General features: G+C 42.1%; 1 protein-coding gene across 1 annotated transcript in view; it reads right to left on the bottom strand.

Annotated features, from left to right (window-relative positions):
* The window catches only part of MSRA (methionine sulfoxide reductase A), a 160825-nt gene that overhangs the window by 123778 nt on the left and 23764 nt on the right, over positions 1-13283 (bottom strand). Inside the window, exon 2 of the mRNA XM_054383552.1 lies at positions 390-490. Within this exon, the coding sequence (XP_054239527.1) occupies positions 390-490 (101 nt within the window). The remainder of the gene's footprint in view (positions 1-389; positions 491-13283) is intronic.

Raw genomic sequence — 13283 nt, 5'->3', positions numbered from 1 at the left:
GAAAAATTTTTTTATGAAGGATAAAGGTCCCTGGCACAAATAAAATGACCATCTCTGAAGCCACAAAGAAATATGCTTCAATTTAAGAGACAAAGGATAGCATTGCAGAAGAAATTGTCATAATCAAAGTGGGAAAAAAATATTCTATTGTCTGCTGTACTCCTCTGTGGGAATTTTCCCAGCAGAGACAGCTGTAAAGGAGGAGGGGCATTGTGAGTTTCTATACTCTCATTCTCTCTCTTCCTCTTTTCTCTGTCAATAAATGTCTGCAATCATATTCTTGACCGCCAGTGTGATTTCAAGGTTCATCTCTTCCATGCAGCTCAAACACTAATTATCCCAACTGTAATTAGTAAGATAATTAAATACTGGCTCACTCATCACTCTACCTTGTGTCGGGTCATGATTCTCCCAGAAGACCTTGAGCAGTTTCTCAAAGCTGATGTTTTCTGGCTGATACACTACTCGTACAACCTCGGTGTGGCCAGTTCTGCCTTGAAAGACAAAATAAAATCAGATGTTATCAGTGAGAATTAGCTAGTGCACATCTAGTGCTTTGGACTCAGATCCAAACCACAATCCTTTCTTTTATTTTTTTTTCTTCTTGTTGCTTCTTAAGGGTATTTTGACTTACTGTCATTTTTACTTAAGCCTTTTTAGAAAACATTTTGTATGCATGCCGACTTTAAGATGTCTGTTAGTTTGGACAATGCCATCATGAAACAAACTAACCAGAGGGGCAATCAGGTAAGACAGGGATGTTGTTGCAATAGGTTGTCAGCCTTCAAAAGAAAAAAAATGAACAGTGTTTAAATATCTGTTACAAAAAATAGGAAAATATTCTTCAATATTCTAAATGCAACATTAAATTATGCAAAATTGTATGTCTAAGTTGTCTTTGATAATATAAAACCAGGTATCATTTCCATGACGTAAGATAAAATATAAAATAATTATATAAAAATATTATATATTAGATGGTTATATAACTATAGTACATTTGCTTATTACATGATATATCCTATATGATGCATATGAAATGTAACATCTAATACATAATCTCTATAGAGCAATAGTTATATTTTTACTATTATACAATATTTTATATACCATATTTTTATAGAGTATATAAATTTATATATAATATATGTAGTTTATATATTTATTGTATATGATATATCATATTGTTTTATGATATATCTAATGTTAAATATCAGATATACAACAATTTGTAAGAAAAATATATTTCAAAGGCATGTTTACACAAGATCACACAAATAATGACAATCAACTTCACAGCACCCAAACCACAGATGCCAACAGGCTTCAAAAAGTTAGAACTTGACTTGACTTTATGACAGCAGAGGAAGCTGAAAGAAGATTAGCAGGTGTTAAAACATATCAAAGCATATTATTCCTATTTTTCAGTTATGGGAATGATTTTTTCAGTCCTTATGTGTCTAATCACTCACAATATTACTGAAAGATCCAGTCTCACAAAATGTGAAGGATCTGGCCACCCAATTCACTTCAGTTGCAATTAATAGGTTGATATGTCTGAACACATCTTAAAGTGAAAGTCCACTGCACCAAGGGATTCTGTGGAGTGCTACATAAGCCTTTTGCATTAAACACCTTATGGTTTATAACTTATAAACACAGGTGTATTTGTTGTCAATGTACATGCATGAATGGGGCAAAAAAATGTACAGAATCACAGAATGGTGAGGGTTGGAAGAAACTTCTGGGGATCACCTAGTCCAAACTTCAGGTGAGTTTGGAATCTCTCCAGAGAAGGAGACTCCACAACCTCTCTGGGCAGCCTGTTTCAGTGCTCTGTCACCCTCATGGGAAATAAGTTTTTCTTCATGTTCAGATGGAGCTGCCTGTGTGTGTTTGTGCCTGTTGCCCCTTGTCCTGTCACTGGACACAACTGGAATTCTGGCCCCATCCTCCTGTCCCCCACCCTGTAGATGTTGATCAGCATTGAGAAGATCCTCTCTCAGTCTTCTCTTCTCCAGGCTCAACAGCTCCAGGTCTCTCTGCCTTTCCTCATCAGAGAGACACTCCTGTCCCCTGAGTATCTTTGTAGCCTCTGCTGGACTCTGTCCTGTAGTTCCCTGTCTCTCTTGAAGAGGGAATCCAAGAACAGGAGCAGACACTCCAGAATTATCCTAGATATCAGTTAAATCATAATCAGTAAATATTAGACAAAAGTAAACTAAACCGGTTATTGTTTAATTTATAGCATCAAGTGTCACAGAATAATTTTGATTGGAAAAGATCTTTCAGATCATCAAGTCCAATCATTAGCCTAGCCCTCACAAGATTGTACCAGCATAAATTTCAGATTTACTCAACTGACTTCAGCAGAACTGTTGAATTGCAGAGTAACAACCAGCTGAATCTGGACCAGTGACATGTTCTGAATTAGCTGTCACCAAACAAGAAAAATCAGAGTCTGTCAGTAACTGAGGAAAGTTCAGCAGAAAAAACAATTCAGTTCCAAGACAAATTTTAATTTAAAAAAAAATAGGTAGAAGGGTGTTAGGATCTATTAAAAACATTAATGGGGGACACTATGAGGGCATTGTATCAGTTAATGGGACACCTGAAATGAGAAAGACCTCAGTGAGGCACAGAGCAGTGGTCTCACTGTTAAAAGGGATTTAAAAGGCTGGGATTAAATTTAGTCTAGAATGCAGAGGAGTAAAAGGGGACACATCTGGGATATCTGTAATGAAAATTTTGATAAAATCAAATTGGTTTCTATCTAGTCTGCTTCATCAGAGAACAAAGACGCACTCACTGAGATAAAAAGACAAAATTATACCAGTTTCATCTAACCTCAGCTACAGCCAGGTCATCCTGTCCACCAGGATACCGTCCAGACAAATGCTGGCCCAGTTCCTCTTTCACATGTGCTGCAGCTATTGAAGCCCATGGAAGCACTCATTATCCGAAGTCAAATTCTGATGGAAGGTTAGCAGAAAGGGATCACACATTCAGCAGAATAACAATACATTCAGAGGTAATTGGATTAATAATAAAGTGAAATGCTCTTTCTATATTACAGCATGAACTGATAGCCAGCTTAGGTCAGCAAGTGAATTTATTCCAGACTTCATTGTTTAAGGTGGACCATCAGTGAGAATAATGGAGTTTTGCCTTAGCTGAAGGCCAGCTCAGAACTTCTGCTGTTGCTTCAGCAAACAGACAGTAGTTTGTTCAGCTCTCACAAGCCTACACTATATAACTGAAGAGAGATTAAGGAGTGGCTTCTGACTTTAATTCTTTCTTCCTCTTTCTTTTTTTTTTTTTTTTTTTTTTATAAGCTAATGTGAAGTTTATGAAAGGTTGTTATCACTCAGGAGCAAATTGCTTTTCTAAGATGACTAGCTTTAGATCACAAGAGAGTTTCCTAAAGAACTTCAAAACAACAGAGGCATTACCTTTCCTCTCAATTGAAGCAGCAATTACATCTTGTCAACACTGTCTGCTCTGACTAATCCAGAAGTTCAAAGAATCAGCTTTCTTCTTTTCCTCTGAATAAGGAAATAATGGTGCTACTCTGAAAACTATAGCCTGACCTCGAGAAAAAAAATCCTCAGATGTGTGGATAACAGACTGTTAGAGCCTAGAACATATTTAAAATCAATATTCATCCTCAGAGGAAAAGTAGAACTAATGCTGCTGCTCCTATCAAATTCACCTCTAATTTTCCTCAAAGCCTTTCCACAATCTAGAGGATTGTCTTTTAGAATACAGCATAGCTACTTCTACCAAGAATAATCTTAGGCATCTCCAGTAAGCACTCCTACTTTTCAACAATTTCAGTGAAACTAAACCAATCAACTGGCTACACTTAAGCAAATAAGTAAAAGGCTCCATGTGGGACAGATTGACCACAAAATTTCCTAGAAGAATCACAGAGAGAAAACAGCTTCAGAGTGAAGGAAAAGAAAAAAGGCAATCTCTCCACAGGTGAAATATACCCTAAGTAGAATGTGGAAACAACCAACTCATAGGTAATGAGTATGACTCAGCTGCAGTCAAAGCAGCGAAAGGGAATTTAAATTGAGCTCTCCCTGTTGATCTTCTATCACTACAAAAATAACAGACACTCGCTGTTAATGCCTCTCCCTTGCCAAAGAGGAAGGAAATGGAGAGAGACTTCTGGGTTGAAAAAAACCCCACCAAACACAACTAAATCAGCTTTAATAAATAATGAAAATTATTAAATATAAACAAGTATATACAGAGCCAATATCTAACCCAACTCCCTGATGGCAATCACATCACTGTCACTGCTGATGGTGTGGGTAAGCACCACATGGGGAAGTCCCATATTGGATCCAGCAGAAGGTGGGAACTGGATTCAGGATCTGGACTCAGGAACTGGATTCGGGGACATGTGGATCAGGATCAAAGTCAGAATGGACAGAGTGGTCTTTGGACACTGGCCACTGAAGACAAGAGCTAAATCCTTGTGATCCTTCAGCCTTATCCTGAATGAGATGTAAGTGAAAAGGAGCCTTTCTGGTCAGTTTAGGGTCACCTGTCCTGTCCACTCCTCCCCACAGGTGTGACCTCTTACTTTCTGCATCCCAGCACAGCACACAAGATCTAGCAGTGACTTTGGTCTCCACAGGAGCAAGTATAAGCAAGCACCTTTCTGCACCCTTGGCCATAACTCTAAACACCAGTGTTATCAGTGCTAGCAGCAGCCACTGTCTGTGCAAACATGCCCTTAGCTTCAGAAAGTGCCATTACTGAGAGCAGACTGAGCTGGGAAGTAAAATCCCTGAACAGAATGAGTTCTGTTCTAGCACAAACCGAAACATCTTAATTCATTTTTTGCTTTAGGCTTAAATGTAACTCTTAGCAACCTGGTCCAGTTAAAGATGTCCCTGCTCACTGCAGGGGAATTGCACATTATGACCTTCGAGGGTCCCTCCAACCTGATGCACTCTATGGTTCTATGAGAACAGAACAATCAGATTTCAGTTTGGGTTTCATACATTTGGTACACTACAGTGACAAAAAGAACAGAGCAGACACCAGATGAGCTAACCACCCCTATGTATTGTAAAAGAGGCATTGAACCATTCCTAATCAAACCTTTTTGGTAATATGTCTTGAAATGGTGAGGCAGTAATCAAAGAGAAACAATCCACCCACCAGTTCTCAAAAAAAGCTGCTTGTCTTTTAAAGAAGGAATTTAACAGGCTAACACTGAGCAGCTGAAACAATTTTAAATGAGTCAGTGATAGACACTATTCTTTCAGTGACATCCAGTGCTTTACCTTCCTGCCTCCTGCAGAACATCTCATGAAAGGTCCACTTATATTAATTCAGAATGTCAACAGTGTCCTCAGTTCACCTCTTGCTTTTAATTAGTTGATCCTTAATATTCTGCAGCAAAAGTATGCTTCACTTTCAGTTCCAAAAGTTTTAACAAGTATGAACAATTCTTGAAACCTTCTCTCAAGAAAAGCTCAGTGTTTGAACCATGTTTTTTTTTTAAATAATTCATTGACTCACTAACAAGAATTTCATTTGCTGTTAACTGTGCAAACAGAAATCCTTTATTTATAGGTGCCATTATCGGATTTCCAGTTATGGTGCTCAGTTCTCCTTCAGCTTTAGAAGGTGCTTAGCCATTGAAGAACCTCACTGGAGATGATAAGACTTTATTACACCGTGGCAGAGAGGGCTGTGTGCCAACAGCAGATTGTCTGTTTATCCTCTATCCATTTCCCACTTAGCAGACACAGCCACTCTCAGAGGATTAGCTACATTGAGCTCTTTCAGTGGGGATTCAAACTCTGGCAAAAACACTCCTGTAAAGAGCAATAGAAAAAGACATCTGAGTGACACCTCAGTGCTCCCTTTCAGGTTTTTTTTTTTTCCTATTAGTGTTTAGATTTTCACCTTCTTAATCATCTCCCAGGTGAGTGCCCAAGCAGATGGATTATAGAAACGAATTCATTCTTTTTAACTCGGTGCATCCAGTAAGTGTTTAATTATTTCCGGCAAAGTGGGACAACTTCAAAGGGCTGGCTTGAGAGCACCCCACTTGTGAATGCCCCACCACCCAGCAGCTATGGCACTGCTACATGACATGTGGGCTTCACCTCCAGCTAGTACAGCCCCGGGCAAATTCAATTATAAAATTCAAGCAATACCAAAATCGTTCCCCACAGCCCCACTCTTTCAATAATCAAGCACTTGCCCCTCTTTAACCCCTGATAATAATCATAGAGTCATAGAATCACAGAATGCTTTGGGTTGGAAGAGACCTTCAAGGGGCATCTACACAACCCCTTCCTGCAGTAAGCAGGGACATCTTTAACTAAATCAGGTTCCTCAGAGCCCTGTCCATCCTGACCTGGAATGGTTCCAGGAACCATCTACCACCTCTCTGGGCAATCTGTGCTAGCACCTCACCACCCATAGCAGAAGAAAAAAATTAGTTATTTATATTTAGCCTAAAACTCCTCTCTTTTTAGTTTTAAACCATCACCACTTGTCCTGTCACAACAGGCCCTGCTAAAAAGGTTTTCCTCATCTTTTTTTATAGCCTCTTTCAAGTACTGAGAGGTGGCAATAAGGTCTCCCCAGAGAGTCTCTCTCTTCTCCAGGCTGAATAACCCCAACTCTCTCAGCCTGTGAGAGACATCTTGTAGCAGAGGTGTTCCAATCCTGTGATCATTTTTGTGACCTCCTCTCATCCATGTCTGTCCTGTCCTGAGGACTCCAGAACTGGAAAAAGTACTCCTAAACCTAGTAAAAGGTCCTAAATCCAGTAAACGTCTAGATATAATAAAAAGAAATAGGTGTCAGAAATTCAGCTCATGCATATTTCGGAGCTTATTGATTTTGGAGCTAAAACAAACTTGTGCTGGCTAAAGCCTAGGCTCTAGTGAATATGGAAAGTATTACATGAAAATGTAATAGGTCTTTAGAGCATCTGTTTCTCCAAGCAAGCCTGGGAATTTTTATTATGTTGTCATTATTGCTAATAAAACCTCCTGCTTCCTAACATAGCAATGCATTAAACAAACAAACAAAGGGTTCCACACTGACACACTAAGAACCTACACATTGGGACCTATCTACGTTTTACTTTTATCCTTTCAAAATAACAGGATTTTAAAGAATTGACATACTCACAGACCAAGGATATTCAGGATAGGTCTGTGCTGATAATTTTGCGTGACTTCCTGCCTAAGGCAGGTAAGAACCATAGAATAACTGAATCGCTGAATGTTAGGGGTTGGAAAGGACCTCTGGAGATCATCTAGTCTAAGTCCCCTGCTAAAGCTGGGTCACCCAGCCAGAGCAGGTTGCCCAGCACTGTGGCCAGGTGGGTTTGGAGTCTCTCCAGAGAAGGAGAATCCACAACCTCTCTGGGCAGCCTATTCCACTTCTCTGTCACCCTCACAGTAAATAAATTTGTCATCATGTTGAGGATAAGTTTCCCCTCATGTTGAGAAAATTGTATGGGAGCACAGTTTGCATGTTGAGAAGCAGCAGCTCTTGACTCAGAGGACACAGGACAGAAAATACAGAAGAAGTTAAGGTAACTTCATCTAGGAGGTCATGGCTCTCACTTTTAAAATAACCAAGAAAGGAAAAAGTAAAGACACTGGACAACTTAGTTATCTTAGTTTATATATTTAAAGATATTTCTGTATAGACAAAGGTGACTGGGAATTCATCCCTTTTGTTTCTGAATCTTTCAACTGAATCCTATTTGTAATTAATGACACTATCGAAGACATTTTTTTTCCACATCTTGAGAACATCAGAATCATCTAGATCAGAACTTCAGCCTCTCTCTGGCCATGACCATAAGCAGATGCCAAGGGAAAGGTTGCATGGGAAGAACTATGACCTTTCAGTACTTGAAAGGGGACAATAAGAAGGTATTTTTAGCAGGGCCTGTTATAACAGGACAAGGGGTGATGAGTTTTGTTTGATACCACTTGTAACTGCTTTTCACTTGGATATTGAAGCATTGACTCCAGCATGCCAACTGTACCACTCAGCTTGATGTCATCCACAAACTCGCCATGTCATCATGTAGAAAACCTTCAGAGATGCCACTTGTAACTGTTTTCCACTTGGATTTTAAGATATTGACTCCAACTCTTAACTCTTTTGCTCATCCAGTCTCCCCCCATGAAGAGCTGCCAGTGTCATTGGGCATGTTATACAACAGCAGAACCCCCCCCATGTTCCGTCTCCTGGGAGATGCTCAAAACAAACCAGCCAGACCTGTGTCCACTTAGCATACCTGGACATGGCACTGCCAGCTCTGTGGCACTCACCTGCCGGCCCCTGGACACCCACAATGCCCTGGCTTCCTCAGCCACTCATCTTTCCCCAAACTTTCCATGCCAGAGGTAAGGACTGCCCCCGACCCAGCAGCCTAGGGACGCGCTTTGGTCAGATGCACCGCCCAGCTCCACAGCACCTCTTTTTCCTCCTTCTCAGTCCCCTTGTGTGCCCTCCTGTCCCATCTTGGCATGTGACCATTCAGCAAATGCTCACATCTTTCAGAGTCAACCAACCTCTGCCAAAGTCCTGGGCAGCAGTGGCAGCCCTTCCCTACATCTTCAGCAGCCACTGCAGGGGTGGCTCTGTAGGCACCCTGGGCACACGCAGGCACTATGACATTCCCGTCTGCTCTGGCACCTCAGTACTCCTCCCCAGCCTCCCACACCTGGGGCTCCTGTCTCCCCCCAGCACCTCCAGCACCTACAGGCATCTCTGTTCCCCTGGCACTTGTGATATACCAGCTCAACAAGGCCTGATGACTATAACCACCGTTGAGTGGGCAAGGCCTGCCCAGTAAACAGGATTTACAAACAGATTCCCAGGATCTTGGGGCTCTCTTTGCTATTTCACTTCCTCAGGTCCTGACATCTCCCTGGGAACAAATGTTTACATGGACAATGCCACCTCACCAGGCATTGACATCTCCCTTGCAACTGATGTCCACATGGATGATGCCTCCTCACCAGGCATTGACATCTCCCTGGCAACTGATGTCCACATGGATGATGCCTCCTCACCAGGCATTGACATCTCCCTGGCAACTGATGTCCACATGGATGATGCCTACTCACCAGGCATTGACATCTCCCTTGCAACTGATGTCCACATGGATGATGCCTCCTCACCAGGCATTGACATCTCCCTGGCAACTGATGTCCACATGGATGATGCCACATCTCCTGGCATTGACATCTCCCTTGCAACTGATGTCCACATGGATGATGCCACATCTCCTGGCATTGACATCTCCCTTGCAACTGATGTCCACATGGATGATGCCACATCTCCTGGCATTGACATCTCCCTTGCAACTGATGTCCACATGGATGACGCCACATCTCCTGGCATTGACATCTCCCTTGCAACTGATGTCCACATGGATGATGCCACATCTCCTGGCATTGACATCTCCCTTGCAACCGATGTCCACATGGATGACGCCACATCTCCTGGCATTGACATCTCCCTGGCAACTGATGTCGAAATGGATGAGAAGTTCCCAGTCACTGCCATCTCTCTGGGCAATGTGCCTGAACATCCACAGACAGAACAGCCACCAGCCCAGGGTACCGTGTCCCAGGCCAACACCAGGCTGCAAAAGCAGCAGCAGAGGCAGCAAGAGGGCTCTTTGCTGTCGACTGGGAGCAAGCACAAGGGTCCTGCTGGGGCAGGAGGGTGCGAATAGGGAGGGGATTTGTGGGGGTGGGGATAGGGAGGGATTGGAACTGTTGTGGGCAACACAGAGTTTTGAGGAGAGGGGCAGAGGGGAGGATTCCACTCGTTCCAGGGATCAGATGGTTTTAGGGATGGGGTGGGGATGTATTTTTTAACATTGTAGTAACTTGGATTAATGTTTTGTTCTTCATTTTCCCATTAAAATTCCTTTATTTGGAACCTCTCCTTGCCTTCATGGGATGGGGAGGGAGTGCAGGACGTACCTGGAACTGGGACCATGGAGGTGCAAAAACATCACAGACACCCAAATCAGATCTACCAAACTCTCAAGGGCACCAAGCCATCCTCAGGCTTCAGTCACCTCCAGCCATGAGGGCAATGGTAGAGGTGACTCCCCTAGGGAACAGAGGAAACAGCCCTTTGACAGGGAAGCCAGGAGAGATGGGTCTATGCAGGACTCATAGGCATGCATAGTCATGCATAAAGCAGCACTGACTCCTGCAACTCTGGGTACCACCCTCCCACCCTGGGGCTTTATCTGATCCCAATGAACCCACCACGTTTCCATGCATTCCACTGCAGCCCCACAGAGGGTTCCTCCAGGACAGAGGGTCTGACAGCACAAATGTCTTTACGAATGTCATGAGGCACTCTGTATAAGGTCTCACAGAAATTCAGGTAGATGACATCCACAGACCTTCCCTTAACCACTGATCATAAAATCACAGAATCATTGATTTCTCTAGGTTGGAAAAAAACTTGAAGGTCATCAAGTCCAACCATTAACCCACAAGAGCAGAGTAGAAGGCCAGAATCCCCTCCCTAGACCTGCTGGCCACATTGGATTTTGTCCTTCAGGACCCAAAGTCCTCTACAGAGCTGCTTTCGTTGCCCTGTACTGATACCAGGGATTGTCTCTACCTAGGTACAAGGACTTTAGGACTTGATTCATATCCTTCTCTTGCCCAAGACAACTCCAATTATGGAGTCATAATACAAACAGCTTCCAAACTGAAGTACCCTAGGCCAAAAAGATGACTGCAAAAGAGTCACAGAATCACAGAATGTTAGGGGCTGGAAGGAAGATGGCTGAAACATTGATATTTTCCTCGCAGATCAGGGAATAAACCAAATGTTAATGCAACCTCCAAAAAGCTGTGAGAGAGAAACAAAGAACAAGTCTTTGAAGAGCAGGAACCTTCTGACAGCTGCATCTGCCAGGAAAAGTGGCAGCTGCTTTCAGAGAGCAAAGCATGAGGAGAGAGTGAGTTCCCAGAGCCCATTCGAGTAGCACAGACTGCTTAAGGGAGTGCAAGAACCTAAAAATCCACTAAATCACACAGTCACAAATTATTAGGAAGCTGAGACCCTAACTGGGTCCACTTCTGGACTCCTTAGTTCAAGACAATGAACTCCTGGAGAGAGACTACAAAGATGATGAAGGGACAAGGAGCATCTCTCTGATGAGAAGAGTCTGAGAGACCTGGGACTTTTTAAAGAAGGTAAGATTGAGAGGGAATCTTAGCAATGCTTATCAATACCTAAACAGGGGGTCAAGAGGATGGCATTAAAATAATTTCAGTGATTTCCAGAGACAGGATAAGGATAAGGGACAACAGGCACAAAATGGAACACACAAAGTTACACCTGAACATGAGGAAAAACCTCTTTCCAGTAACAGCACTGGAACAGGCTGCCCACAGAAGTTGTGGTGGAGTCTCCTGCTCTGGAGAGATTTCAAACCTGGACATGATCCTGAGCAACCTGCTCTGGGTGACCCTGCTTTAGCAGGAGGGTTGGACTAGATGATCTCCAGAGGTCCCTTCAATTCTGAGCAACTGAATAAATACAGATTAAGAGACAGCCCTGCCACCCTGAAGCTGCTGGAGACAATTAACCATGCATTGATTGCAAGGTTATTTTTCTCAACCTCAACTCATGAAGGTCTCTGCAAACATAGAATCATAGAATGGCTTAAGTTAGAAGGGACCTTAGAGATCATCTACTCCAACCTCCTTGGTACAGACAGGGACTTGACTGCCTCATCCAGCCTGCTCTTGAACACCAGGGAGGAGGCATCCACAACCTCCCTGGACAACCTATTCCAGAGTCTCACCACCCTCATACTGAAGAACTTCTTCTTAAGATCCAGTCTAACTCTACACTCCCTCAGCTCCAAACCATTCTCCCTTACGAAAAGTCCCTCTCCAGCATTCCTTTAGGATCCCTTCAGATATTGGAAGGCAGTTATATGGCTCCCCTAGAGTCTTCTCTTCTCCAGGCTGAACAACCCCAGCTCCCTCAGTCTATCCTCATAGTAGAGGTGTTCCAGCCCTTGGATCATCTTTGTGGCTCTCCTCCAGACTTAGTCCAACAGCTCTTTGTCCTTCTTATGATGGGGGCACCAGAACAGGATGCAGTATTTGAGGTGGGATCTTACAAGAGCAGAGTACAGGGGCAGAATCACCTCTCTTGCCCTGCTGGCCACACTCTTCTTGAAGCACCTCTTTTGAGGAGTGGTGTCTTGTTCTATGGTCAGCATCATCTGAGGCTACATTAACATTTTTTAATACCTCAGTTCTGATTAGGGTAAGTGTAATTCTTCATTCCTAGAATCTCACCCTGAGCATACAACACCACTTAGTGATGACAACCATCTTCTGCAGGACACCATGAAAAATATGCTACGTGGTGTCAGAGGTTTCACAAAGACCATTAACCACTGGAAAGAGACCAAATGCCAGCTAATATATTTCTAGCAGCTGCATGACCCATATTTGAGATCAGGTTTGAAAAAGAAAGGCAAGTAGATCCATCATTAGCCTTTAATAAATCTTTAGAGATATTTCACTTTTTTTTTTTGTGGCAAACCTTTTAGACATTATTAATTCTCACCCCAATTTTAATGAATGTCTGTGCCAATGCTTAACCTCAAGAAGTCATGTGAAATGAATTATTATCAATGATTAATTGTCCTGTAATAGGCCAATAAGAGCAACCTTTATTTCAGTCACTGATAAAATTAATTAAAATCAACTCCAGTAAACAGTGTGCTCTTTATACTGCTACCTACACATAACAAACAATATTTTTCTTTTTTTTTCTTTTTTCTGTTGCCAAAATGTAAATGTTGTATTTCACAGTAGACTAGTGAAAGCATTTACCTCCTGCTTAAACTTAATGAACATTCATTGTATTTGACTACCCATTATTTCTATTCAACCAGTCACAAATCAAGAGTTTTAAATTACAGGCCACTTGTGTCTTTTCTAAAATTCCCATTGCAATGGGAACATGTGAGAAAAGCAAAGAAAAGATTTTAATTCAAGTCAACCTAGTATTCCTTGACATTAATTCAGCCTAAAAGAAATGCCCAGTTTGGATGCTCAGAAGTACTTGGAAGACAATGAGATTAAAAAATAAAAATAAAAAAAAGGCATTGTTAATCAAAAAAAAACCAACAAAAAACCAAAGCAACGCAAAACTAAAGGAAATAATACTTTCAAGTACAGAGAATCACTGGGCTGACGTTTATGTTTATT

The sequence above is a fragment of the Indicator indicator genome, chromosome 9 (genome assembly GCF_027791375.1).
Source record: "Indicator indicator isolate 239-I01 chromosome 9, UM_Iind_1.1, whole genome shotgun sequence".
NCBI lineage: Eukaryota > Metazoa > Chordata > Aves > Piciformes > Indicatoridae > Indicator > Indicator indicator.
The sequence above is the reverse complement of the archived record's forward strand: the minus strand, read 5'-3'. Positions and strand labels throughout refer to the sequence as shown.